Source organism: Dermacentor silvarum, chromosome 7 (genome assembly GCF_013339745.2).
Source record: "Dermacentor silvarum isolate Dsil-2018 chromosome 7, BIME_Dsil_1.4, whole genome shotgun sequence".
In the NCBI taxonomy this organism is placed as follows: domain Eukaryota; kingdom Metazoa; phylum Arthropoda; class Arachnida; order Ixodida; family Ixodidae; genus Dermacentor; species Dermacentor silvarum.
In genome coordinates, this window is record NC_051160.1 from 100,612,621 (window position 1) to 100,623,948 (window position 11,328).

At 45.5% G+C, this 11,328-nt stretch overlaps 1 protein-coding gene across 1 annotated transcript in view; it reads left to right on the plus strand.

Annotated features, from left to right (window-relative positions):
• The window catches only part of LOC125947178 (uncharacterized), a 76,761-nt gene that overhangs the window by 13,789 nt on the left and 51,644 nt on the right, over positions 1-11,328 (plus strand). The window contains exon 4 of the mRNA XM_049671563.1: positions 907-1,044. Within this exon, the coding sequence (XP_049527520.1) occupies positions 907-1,044 (138 nt within the window). The remainder of the gene's footprint in view (positions 1-906; positions 1,045-11,328) is intronic.

Consider the following 11,328-nt stretch of genomic DNA (forward strand, 5'->3'; position numbering starts at 1 on the left):
CACAAGCATGATCACCGGATATATGAAATTCCTTGCTAGTATTGGGAGTACCTAATACGTTCATTGGCTCAGAAATCTCCTCGCTCTTATTTCAATCGCAATAATGAGTGCTGGGCGTGCGGCGCCACCAAATGACGCAGCGTTCTCACATGAGAGCAATTTTGAGACAACGGAACAACATCAGCAAACGAAGTCTTCTAATTCGTAGGATTTGTATCGTCGTAGTATAGTCGCCACCAAACTAGCTTGTGCATTTTCTAAAGTCACAATGGCTCGCGTACGCACTTGGCACAGTAGATGGCCACATTACTTCCAGTTCTTGGTCGCAGCGGGTCCGCGGGAACATTCGAACGCGCTGCGAGCAAAAAACTGTCTGTAATGTGGCCATCCACATTGCCAATCCTGCGGTGTGAGCCAAATTTTAAAAGTGCGCGCAATCCTGGTTACGTATCGCGAGCAACGTGGGCGGGACAATTTCGATGTTTTTATTATTGATCACAGCAGGGCGCCATGTCTCAAGGCTCCATCTATTGGCCCCAGTGATAGAAAATTTACTTACCTTTACAGTTATTGCACTCGTGCTTCGAACTATGCACAACTTACTGGTGTCGGTTTCTTGTATTTTCTTCGCCTTCTGAGATTCAGAAGCCACCATTCATGCAATAAACGTACCTCATTAGGTACGTAGATACGTTTATTGTGTCTTCTTGACCGTGTCACCTTTATAGGGCTGTTTTCTTCCAAAACAATAACCGACTAGCTCCGCTAGTCACGTTATTAAAGATGTCACCACTTCACCCACGTTGCTTGATATAGTAAATCATTCGCTCTCCCAGACTGTAACGCCATTTGCTTAGTATACTTTCGCCCAAATTGTCGGAAGATGTGACGCCGTGATAATTGCAGAACGGCAGAGCGCGTGCACCGGCGAGCCCTGCGAGGACACCAAGTGCGAACCAGCCCCTGATAACACCACCTGCGACGGAGTGGTTCGTTCCTTCGCCGACGCGTGTCGCTGCTGCCCGGCGTGCGTCACTGTACTCGGTAAGAGGATGCGGCGGTTAATGCTCAAGTAATGGTGTCTGCTAAACAAAATCCTAAATATGATTTGCTCTTTAGGGTTCATGTTGCCTTTTGTCTCAGTGCTGAAAAGAGTCACTGCGCGTAATTTTGAAGAGTTTGGAAACTCTTTTTTTTTAGGAGAACGGTAAATAATTTGTAAATAGCTTCGTCTTATGATAAGGTCGGAACGCGGAAAGGGGGAGGGAAGTGCATAGCGCCTGTGCTGACCTCGGTGAAGTCTAAGACAAGAGTACTTATAACAAAAGACGACGTAGGCGTCGTGCTTTAAAAAAAATTCGCTAGGCGGACGTTCAATGAGAGCTCGCATTGTGTATGTGTAAAGATGTTGAAAGCAAGTCTAGAAAATAACTATGACCGGCTGTCGAACCTGAAACTCAGTACCGCAATAACATGGCCATGTGCTTTCCCGCCTGACTTTTCACTGCTTATAAAATTACCACAGCAAAAATCCAGTTAGACCAACAAGCCATGACAGTGAGCCAACAAAACAAGTTGCAATAGAAAACAGTTAGAGTCCTTAAAGAGGCCCTGAAATACCGTGTGATCATAGTAAGACAACGTTGCCGATCAGTTTATCAGGCTCCCGTGGACATTCGAGCCAAATAATATAGCACTGAGTGCAGTAGGGGATATAGTATCATGTCGAACGCAATGAAAAAAAACACTTCCTCTCGATTCCGCTATGTCGTCTTGCAGCGTCATCGCTAGCAATGGGACCTACAACAGTTACTGCCTGATTTTGACATCGCGAGAACATTCTCAGTAATACGTTTACTGGTCATCTGAGATAAACGAAAAAATACATATGTCCGCGATCTAAAAAGAAGTATAGAAAAGCCATTTCATCTTTGCAAGGCGAGTGTAAACACGACCGTTGCACGTTGCTGCACGTACTGCGCTTTGACTTAGAGATGATGAGCGTAGCGTAGATACCACGGCCGCCACGGGTTGGCGCCACAAGCCATTTCGCGTTCAACCTTTGGGTGGGACCAGCGGTACATTGCACCCTTCCATCCACTTGCCGGCTCCCTTGTGTAGTTTCCAGGGTACTGGCGGAAATGAAAGGAGACAGCAAGCCGCTCATCGCTTCGATAGCTGCGTCTAACTTCGGCAGTGTTTCAAGGAATCAAACAAGTTTTGCGGCAGAAAATTCGTGAGACGACGTAATTTAAGTGACGTCAGTCTATGAGTAGTTAGAAAACTGGGCTCGAATCCACAAAAATCCACAAAATCCACAAAAACTTGTTACGCTTGAATTTATTTTTCAGAAGAAAAATTTTAGCCAGTCCGGATGCCAGGCATATCATTAGCGAATGGTGCCAGCCACTGGCAGAGCGAACTTACGAATGAATCGCTAGGTTAAAATTGCCTCTGTTTCATGGCCTCTGCAATACTGGCACCAAGGTTCTCTTGGGACTATTTATAATTTTCGTGTATGCATTTAATTATGTCATATGTTTGAAAGGAAATCTTTGAAAGAGGTTAATTGAAGAGAAGGATAGAAGATGAATAAATTGAGCCACCGATGCTTCATTTCAATTTTGTATGCCGAGCACAATGGATCTACCGCAAACTCCACCGGGTATTTCTACGAAAACTTCCAGTAATATTAGAAAAAAGCCATAGTGAAATAAAAGATGGGTCGGAGACATGCCGTCAGTGGTGGTGACCATAGTGAAGAAAAAACAGGAAAGAAATATTTATTTTTCTGTATCTGTTACAGAAAATGTAGCGAAAGCAAAATACATCGAGGCCTGACAGAGGCTTCTGCTCCGTTTGGAAAACGGCAACAGCGACTGGTTAGATTCAGTAGAGAAGACAAATGCATCAAGGTCAACTTACAGCATTAAAGCAAGAAAAAAAAAGCATTTCCCACCTAAATGTCATAATAATACATAGGATACTTCATGCAAATAAAGAGTGGTTAATAACACATACGATGCACAAAGAAGATTACATAGGCTCAATAAATAAATGTACCAATACAACATTGCGCACAAAATACTGGTGTACCTAAATACATATTCAATCTATAGTAGCAAATTATGCAACTTCCAGGTTATTAAGCTGCCTTGAAAAAACTTAGAAAGAAGAGGCAGAAAACAACAGGCACTAGCAATAGTTCATTGCTGCACGCTTTAAATACATAGCCCATCAAAACTTAAGGAAGTGAAATGCAGTCATTTTTACTTTCAAATATTACTACCATAAATATACTACGTGTATTGAAGTCTGTTGACCCTAGAAGATTTAACAGTGCTGAGATTTGGAAAGTTGCGTTACTGACCATAACTGGTTCTTGTTCGTGGGGCATGATTAACAGTGGATATTGATTTTTCGATTTAGCCATGTGGACATATCCAAAAGTTAATAATGCATTGCATCAACTTATAACAATATATCTGAGAGGCTTGAGGTATACCATGTTTAATTAATAGAGGCTAATTACTGCGATGATTTACCTTGATATTTTAAAAACGTAAGCACTCTCTTTTGTAGTGTAATCAATTTCTTGTAGTCCTTGATATATGTGATGCCCCACACAAATATCACATACGAAATCCTAGAGTGAAATTATTATTACAGCACTATTCTTAATCAGGGAAAAATAATACCAATTATCATTAAGAAACTTCCCGTTTTTTACAACGTTATGCTGTAAGGATAATCACCTGAGTATTGCATGAGAGGGCTTCAACAAACAAAACACCCAGAAACATAGTCTTGTACCTGGTCCAGTTGATCAACACGAAAATGTACGGTAATAACGCAGTGATGCGCTTCGCTAATCGGTGCAAATAGTATGCCTTCAGTTTAGTTATTATTTAGCAGAAGCTTATTGAAGTTTCACCGGTTTGACAACATATATGCCTGTGTAGTAATTGAACTTTGCAACACTAGTAGCTATGAGTACGCAAAAAAACACATTAGTGCCATCCAGCCTTTCTGAGGCAGCTTATCCCTGTTTATAACCTTTCTATCACGTAACTTTGTACATGTCACTCTGTTGACTAAAACGTATTGATACCTATCTGAAAGGTAGCTTTGCAATAACTTTAGTGCAATTGCACATATTCCTTTGTCATAAAGCGACTTTGTCTATAATAACATTATGATTACCAGAATCAACAGCCTTCCTCAGGTTAATGAGCAGTCAGTTTATTATAGCCTTTATGAAAAGAGAACATTGTCAGCCACCCGATTGTGGGACGAAGCTACGAAGGAAACCCATACCTGTTCCGCTGCGGAGAAAAAAGATTGGCCTGGTCTGGGATTTGCAACCGGGACTAACGCCTTTCCGGGCTGGTTCTCTACCATCTGAGCTAACCAGGAGGATAGGAGATGGCAGTGCGAGGGGGAATTTTTCGCTCACTCGAATCACAGGGACACAGAATATGGCAAGTCTGTTCTGCGGAATCTCGCAAGATGGAGGAAAATGTAATGAAAAGGGAAAGTTGTCACCAACCCGAACGTTGCACCACGCTTTCCTCCGACGAATGTTTTCTCATCTGCGAAGCTTTCTTTCTGAGAAACCCGCATGGGTTACCTTTCTAGCACTGTGCTACATTCGGCCTAGATTATTATTTTTTTTTCATGACATTTCCTCTACGTTGCGGAATTTAAATTCTAGGGTTTAACGTCCCAAAACAACCATGTGATTATGAGGCACGTCGTAGTGCTAATTTAGACCACCTCGACTTCGAATGCACGGTACACGGGCGTTTCTGCACTTCTCAACCATTGAAATGTGGCCGCCGTGGCCGGGATTTGATCCCGCGACCTCGGGCTTATCAGCGCAACGCCTTGCACCTTGCGGAATTCTGCAGAGCTCATTTGCCATATTCTACAGCATTTGCTCGCAGTCACTTCTTATTTCATGTTTAGCATTCAATAGCACCTGTTTACATGGACTTCATCTTCGAAATACCATACTGGGCATCAGGCATGATACAGTTGATACAGGGTAATTTCTCGCTAATTAGAAAAATCAAATAGTTAGCATCTGAACGTTAGATTACAGGGGACTCATCGCAAATGGGAAACTGAAGCGATATTTCCGGACAAGCCATTTAATCTTTCTCATCTGAATTATGGCGATTGTCTCCTCAGGCGTGGCACGACAAACTACGGCAATAAGAGCGCGTGAAACAGAAACTGGGGGCTTCACCTCGAGGCAATGAGGGTTTTTTTTTTACGTCACCGCGCGGAGGGTACCCTGTGCGCTGCCACAGCGTGGAGCACGGAGCCGCAACATGCTGGCTGTCCCCCGCTCGGTGACGGAAGCTCAAAGTCCCCTTCAGGGGTGCGCCTACGGTCGCGCTGAAAACCTCCAGTTTGATGTCGCACGCCCTTTTAGCCGTAATTCACAGTGCCACAGCTCTTCGGGTTGTAGCGAAGATGATGGACGCTTGCCAATCACCATCACGAGCGCAAGGCGCGGGATCGCTGCTCGTGATAAACCTTGGTGTTCTGACCTTACGGTCGCGTTAGATCCTCCGTATTCCCAATCAATGAACGTATTAACAATTGGTGGAAGGTACGAGTACATTGAAAACGTCCAACATCGAACTTCGGTCCGGCACGCTACCTCCAACCATATCCGACGACGAGTCGCGGCACGTGCCTGCTTCTGCATCGGTCGTGTGATCGGATGTGCGCCGCCAAAGGAACCTTGTTGCCTTCAGCAGCACGAATGACAACAATGTGGTGAACTGGCTCTCTTCTTTCGAGAGCGCAAGCGCGCGCAACAAGTAAGACGGTGCCGTAAAGCTGAACAACGTGATCTTTTATCTCGCGGGTGTGGCAAGCCTTTGATACAAGATAAATGAGATCGGTTAACAGACTTGGCCGCGTTAGGGGTATATTTCGTGAACGTGCTTAGTAGTTCTGCTGTTCGCAAGCTGCGCGTAGAGAAGCGTTTGCGGGAACTAGCACATAAACCGGGTGAATCATTCACGAGGTACATCGAAGACATTCTGCACTTAGCACGACAGTCAACGAGAACATGACGGAGTCGGACAGAATTAACACTGCGTTTTTGTATGCTGCTTGCGAAGAATCTGCGCACAGTCACAGAAATTGTTTCTCCGGTTTACGAGGAGCTGCGCAGGAAGCGGCCTTCAACCCGTGGCCCTTCTTCGCACGACGAACATCTCTTTGAATTGGCGGCCGTTTAAGATCCATCAACACTGCTCGCAGAGAAAAATGCGCTTGTGCGTTAGGGGGTTCCCCGTCAGCTCTACTTAGTGCTATTCGCTCAGTCGCAGCACATAGATTCAGCATGAAATCGTCGAGGTTATTCCTGCGCACCGCAAACAGCTGCCTGTAGCGGTGCCTCTAAGTTATGGTGAAGTCGTCACAGACTCCCTCCACTCCCTGCAGCTGCACCTCCGCCTCTCAGTTACGCCGATGTCGTACCTAGGTCCCGACCACAAACTGTTGTCCCGTTTTTTCCCAGACACCTCGTAAGCCGCGTCCTATGAGCTGGTCTGGGCCTAACATCGTGAACTCGTGGCGTACGTGTGATGATCGGTCAATATGCTTTGTGTGTGCCTAAGCCACTCATATCAGCGGCCACTGACGAAGGACTCAGCGGCCTGGTGCCGCATCACCCGTGAGATCCCCTGATACGGCCATACCACGTCCATTTTACAGCTCTTACAACCCATTATTCTGCCTCGTCATCAGCTTTTAGTCCGTTCACCTTCTCCGCGTCGCCGTTCGCCTTCTTCGCGTCGCCGTTCACAATCTTTGATGTGACTTCGTTCTGTAGTTCGAGTAGCACACAACTTATTGTCGCAGTGAACGAGGCAAGTATGGCTGCTCCGTCGAACTAAAAAGGTCGTCCATCCTAATGTTATAGAGGTTTGTGTTGAACGTGTTTGCACGTTCGCTTTTGTGGATAGTGAAGCCGCCCTCTCTAGTACGGAAGCCAAACTGTCGCTTGCTTCGGAAAGTCACTACGCCCCTTTTGCGGGGCCCCTTCGAACAGCACGCGCGCAACATGCTCACCCTTAAGCTGTGAGCACGGCACTTGTGGCTATTGAGTATGTCCTGTACACAAGCGAGTTCATTGTCATTTCTTCTTGCTCTCATGACATTCTCATTGCTTGGGATGTTCACTCGCGTCATAACGTCGTCATTCATTGCCCATGCGCCGAAGTTGAACTATCTATGATGTTAAATATGACATTTGCCGACGTTCCTCTTTTTTTTTCTTGCAGCTTAAAGAAGATACAAACATTTCCCACAACGCCTGAGCTCTTCTGCCCGTGTGCCGCAGCAGCCTCTCTAATGAAAATGCACCGTTCTTTCCATCGGGTCTATTCCTTACAGGGAAAGCTGTTATGCTACCTTTTGTGGCTATGGACATTACGTACGGCTGTAGTACTGTCTTTCTTTCGAACCCAATTCGTATGCTGTGACACTGATTCCAGGAGAATGCCTTGGCCATGTCGAAGACATTGACGACATGGAAGTCGTCGACGTGTCGGATGGCACAGACTGCCAGCTAACCAACGTTCAATGATTTAGTTACGTCTGATACGTCATCCACAGATGTTGTTTGATCCTTCCATCGCGGAATACCTTACGCCGGTTCTCTGCCCCGAGCATCTGAGTGTCTTGGACGGATTTCGTTCTTCGTTCGAGGTCACGCAAAAATTCGGCCGTACGTTCACCATTACACATTACATGCACACTGGCTCCCACCCGTCATTGTAACAATGCCCGTAACGCAGGTTTGTCACAGAAATTCATGTTTCAATGAGCAAGTCGACTACATGCTTTGCCGCCAAGGGATTCGACCTACATATAGTCCACGGGCGAATCTTGCTATCCCTGTTATGAAGAAGGATGGCTCTCTTCGCTTCTGTGTAGATTACCGACGCCTTATCAAGATCACTCGCAAGGGCATATATATACCCCCTAGTGCAAATTGACGATGCCCAATGAGTGTCTACAAAGCGCAGATTATTTTGCTTTCCTTAGATTTGCGGTCGGGCTATTTTCGAGTGACAGTGGTAGAAGTTGATGAACCAAGGGCATCCATTATTGTACCTGACAGCTCGTACCACTTTCATGTCATACTCTTTGGACTCTGTAATGCGCCCACAACACTTTATCACATGATGGACATAGTTTTACGCGGCTTGAAGCGCCACACATGCCTATACTATCTCGATCATGTTGTTGTCGTTGCTCTGGACGTCACCAAGCAGCCGCAGCGCCTCAAATGTGTCCTGACATGCTTAACAAATGACTGCCTAGCACTGAACTTGAAACAGTGCCACTTTGCTGCGAGACAGCTCAGTACATACAGTTATGCTATATCCAAGGCCAGCGTTCTCCCCGATCTTGCCAAACTTCGAGGCGTCCCTGAATTCCTTAAACCAACGTTCATAAAGGAACTGCAGAGTTTCGTTAGCCTCTGCTTTTACTTCAACTGGTTCATTTCCAATTTTGAGGGCATCATATCTCCCCCCCCCCCTAACGAAGCTGCTCGGATGCAGCCGCACTCTGTTTCGTCACTTATCACTTATCTTCACTTATCACTTCACTTATCTTCAACTTATCACTTTCATCACCGTCGGCAGCAAGTCACTGTTAACGACTTTGTATCCGAATTCAAGCCAGTTACTGCTGGTGTGCCTCAAGGCAGTATTTTGGGCCCTTTACTCTTCAACTTGTACATAAATGACATCGTAAATACTTGTGCTAACACTAAGTTTATCATTTACGCGGACGACACAAGTATTTTTATTACAGGCCATGACCCTTCAAAACTCGTAGAAAAAGGCAACGCAGTACTAAGAAAAATCCACACATGGAGTGTTGCCAATTCATTGAACTTAAATGCGGCAAAGACAAATGCAGGATTATTTCGCCCTCAGAACAAAAGGCTGAATATCACCGACAACTTAAAATTAGGGTCATCAACTATAGAGCTTTCACGCGTAGCTAGAAGCCTTGGCGTCATTTTTGAAGAACATATGACGTGGACAGATCAATGAAATGCAACCTTAAATAAACTTTCAGAAACTGTAGGCATCTTATGCAAATTTCGCTACATCCTGCCTCAGAACATAAAGTTGTTAATTTACAAATCGCTATTTTTGTCCAACCTATCGTACTGTTACTTAGTTTGGGGCACGACCACCAAAACTAACACTGAAAAACTACACAAACTTCAAAAGAAAGCACTTCGAAATATCGTTAATGATGCATACGACGCACACACGGAACCAATTTTCATGGCTCTCAATCTATTACCAGTGAATGAGGTTTACCGTTCAATGTTACAGAAACGCTATACATTGGCTACGAAAAACGACACGTTTTTTACAGAATTGTCTGGGTTAAGACAGGCTGAGCATGTGCGCACCCTGAGGGTACGCGAAGTCTGGAGGGTGCCTAGAATACGAACAAATTACGGCACACAAATGTTAAAATACCAGTTACCTGTGCTACTTAATAATTCAGACCTTCACATGTAACATGCTCGCGTGTCTTGTTTGTATTTGTATAAAGATGGCATTACCAGTTCCTTTAGCATTTCCGACCTTACTAGCGCATTTATGACCATTCAGTGAAAAACCTATCTTCCTTATAACATACAGATTCGTTCCTTTGTTCTTCTGTATTGTATAATCATGTGCCTTGTTTGCCAAGCCTGCCAAGCAGGGTCATGTGCCTTGTTTGCAGTATAATCATGTGCCTTGTTTGCCATGCAGGGTCTGTACCCTTGACAGGGTACAGACCCTGTCAAGCCTGATTAATGGCTTTTTGTCTGTACCCACCAAGTGTCATTGATTTTCATTGATGCTGAAATAAAATGATTGATTGATTGATTGATTGGTTATCAGAATGCGATAATTCTCTCAAGAATCTGCACAGTCTTCTAACTTTATCCCTAATTTTGTGCTATTACAACCCAACAGCCGCTACAAACGTGCACTCGGGTGCCAGTAATGTTGGCCTCCACATAGACCTTGCACGATGCAATCGTGCGTTAGCTGAATATGCCGTTGCATACGCAAGTCGAACAGTGACAAAAGCCGAGACCAACTACAGTGTGACGGAGAAAGCACTTTTTGGTCATGTCATGTCCTAGCGCCAATAAACCCCATATATCATGCTGTGGTGAAAGAATACTCTTGACGGAGGGTTCCACCTGCGACCGGCGCCTCCCGGCCGGAAGCGTCCCCCATTCGATGTTGTACCAATATATTTTCTTTCCCTCTCTCTCTCTCTCTCTCTCTCTCTCACACGCTCTCTGAACCCTTACGAAGTTCCGTCCTTATCTATACCGCCACCCATACGATGTCATCACAAACCACCACGCACTGTGGTGGTTTCGGGCACTTCGCCTTCAGGACGTATGCGTTTTGTGCCGAAACGGACTTGAAAACTGTTGCGCTAACGTCCTGTCATGCTCTCCGTTGCCTGACATTTTTGTTCCTCAGCGTATCAGCCTCCCATTTCGTCTATTGACATTGACACCATCGCTTCCGACCACCGCAAGGAGGAGAAAATTGCATCTCTTTTAGAATTTTTCTCAGATTCGCCTACACAACCAACAACTCGCCCGTTGCGTCGTCAAGTTCACCATTTCGCTATCCTGCGTTGACCCATTCCACCAACGCAATTATTCTTCAGATGGGGCTCAGTGGTTACAATAATTACCTCGAAGTCCGCGTTCCGAAATCGGTGCATTCTTCGACGATGGTCGACAGTGCACACTAAGGGGATTTTCAAAACGTAACAAGGTCTTCTACAGCGCTTGTACTGACGAGATAGATAGATAAATAACTTTATTAAAGACCGAGGGAGGAGAGCCGGGTTTTACCCCGACCCCCCTGCGGGCCGCTCCCACGTTGGGACAGGCAGGGAGTACCTGGCCGCGGCATCGTGGGCCCCTTGGATTGCCCGAAGTTGACGGTGACGATCCGTGCTTTTGATGGCGGAATAAAAGCCTTCTCTTGAGTTCATTTTTGCCTTGAGTTCCTTGGGTATGTGAGGGCAGTCCCACATCATGTGTTCAAATGTACACACACACCCACAGTCCGGGCAGTCAGGAGATATATCCATATATACCGAAACGCTAGCTGGACAGGGGTAAACCCCTGTCTGTAGCAGTCTGAGCGTAATTTCTTGTCCCCTGGTGAGATACGAATGGGGTGGAGGAAAGACCCTACGACCCAAGCGATAATGTGAAGTGACTTCGTTGAATGTCGCTAGAATGTC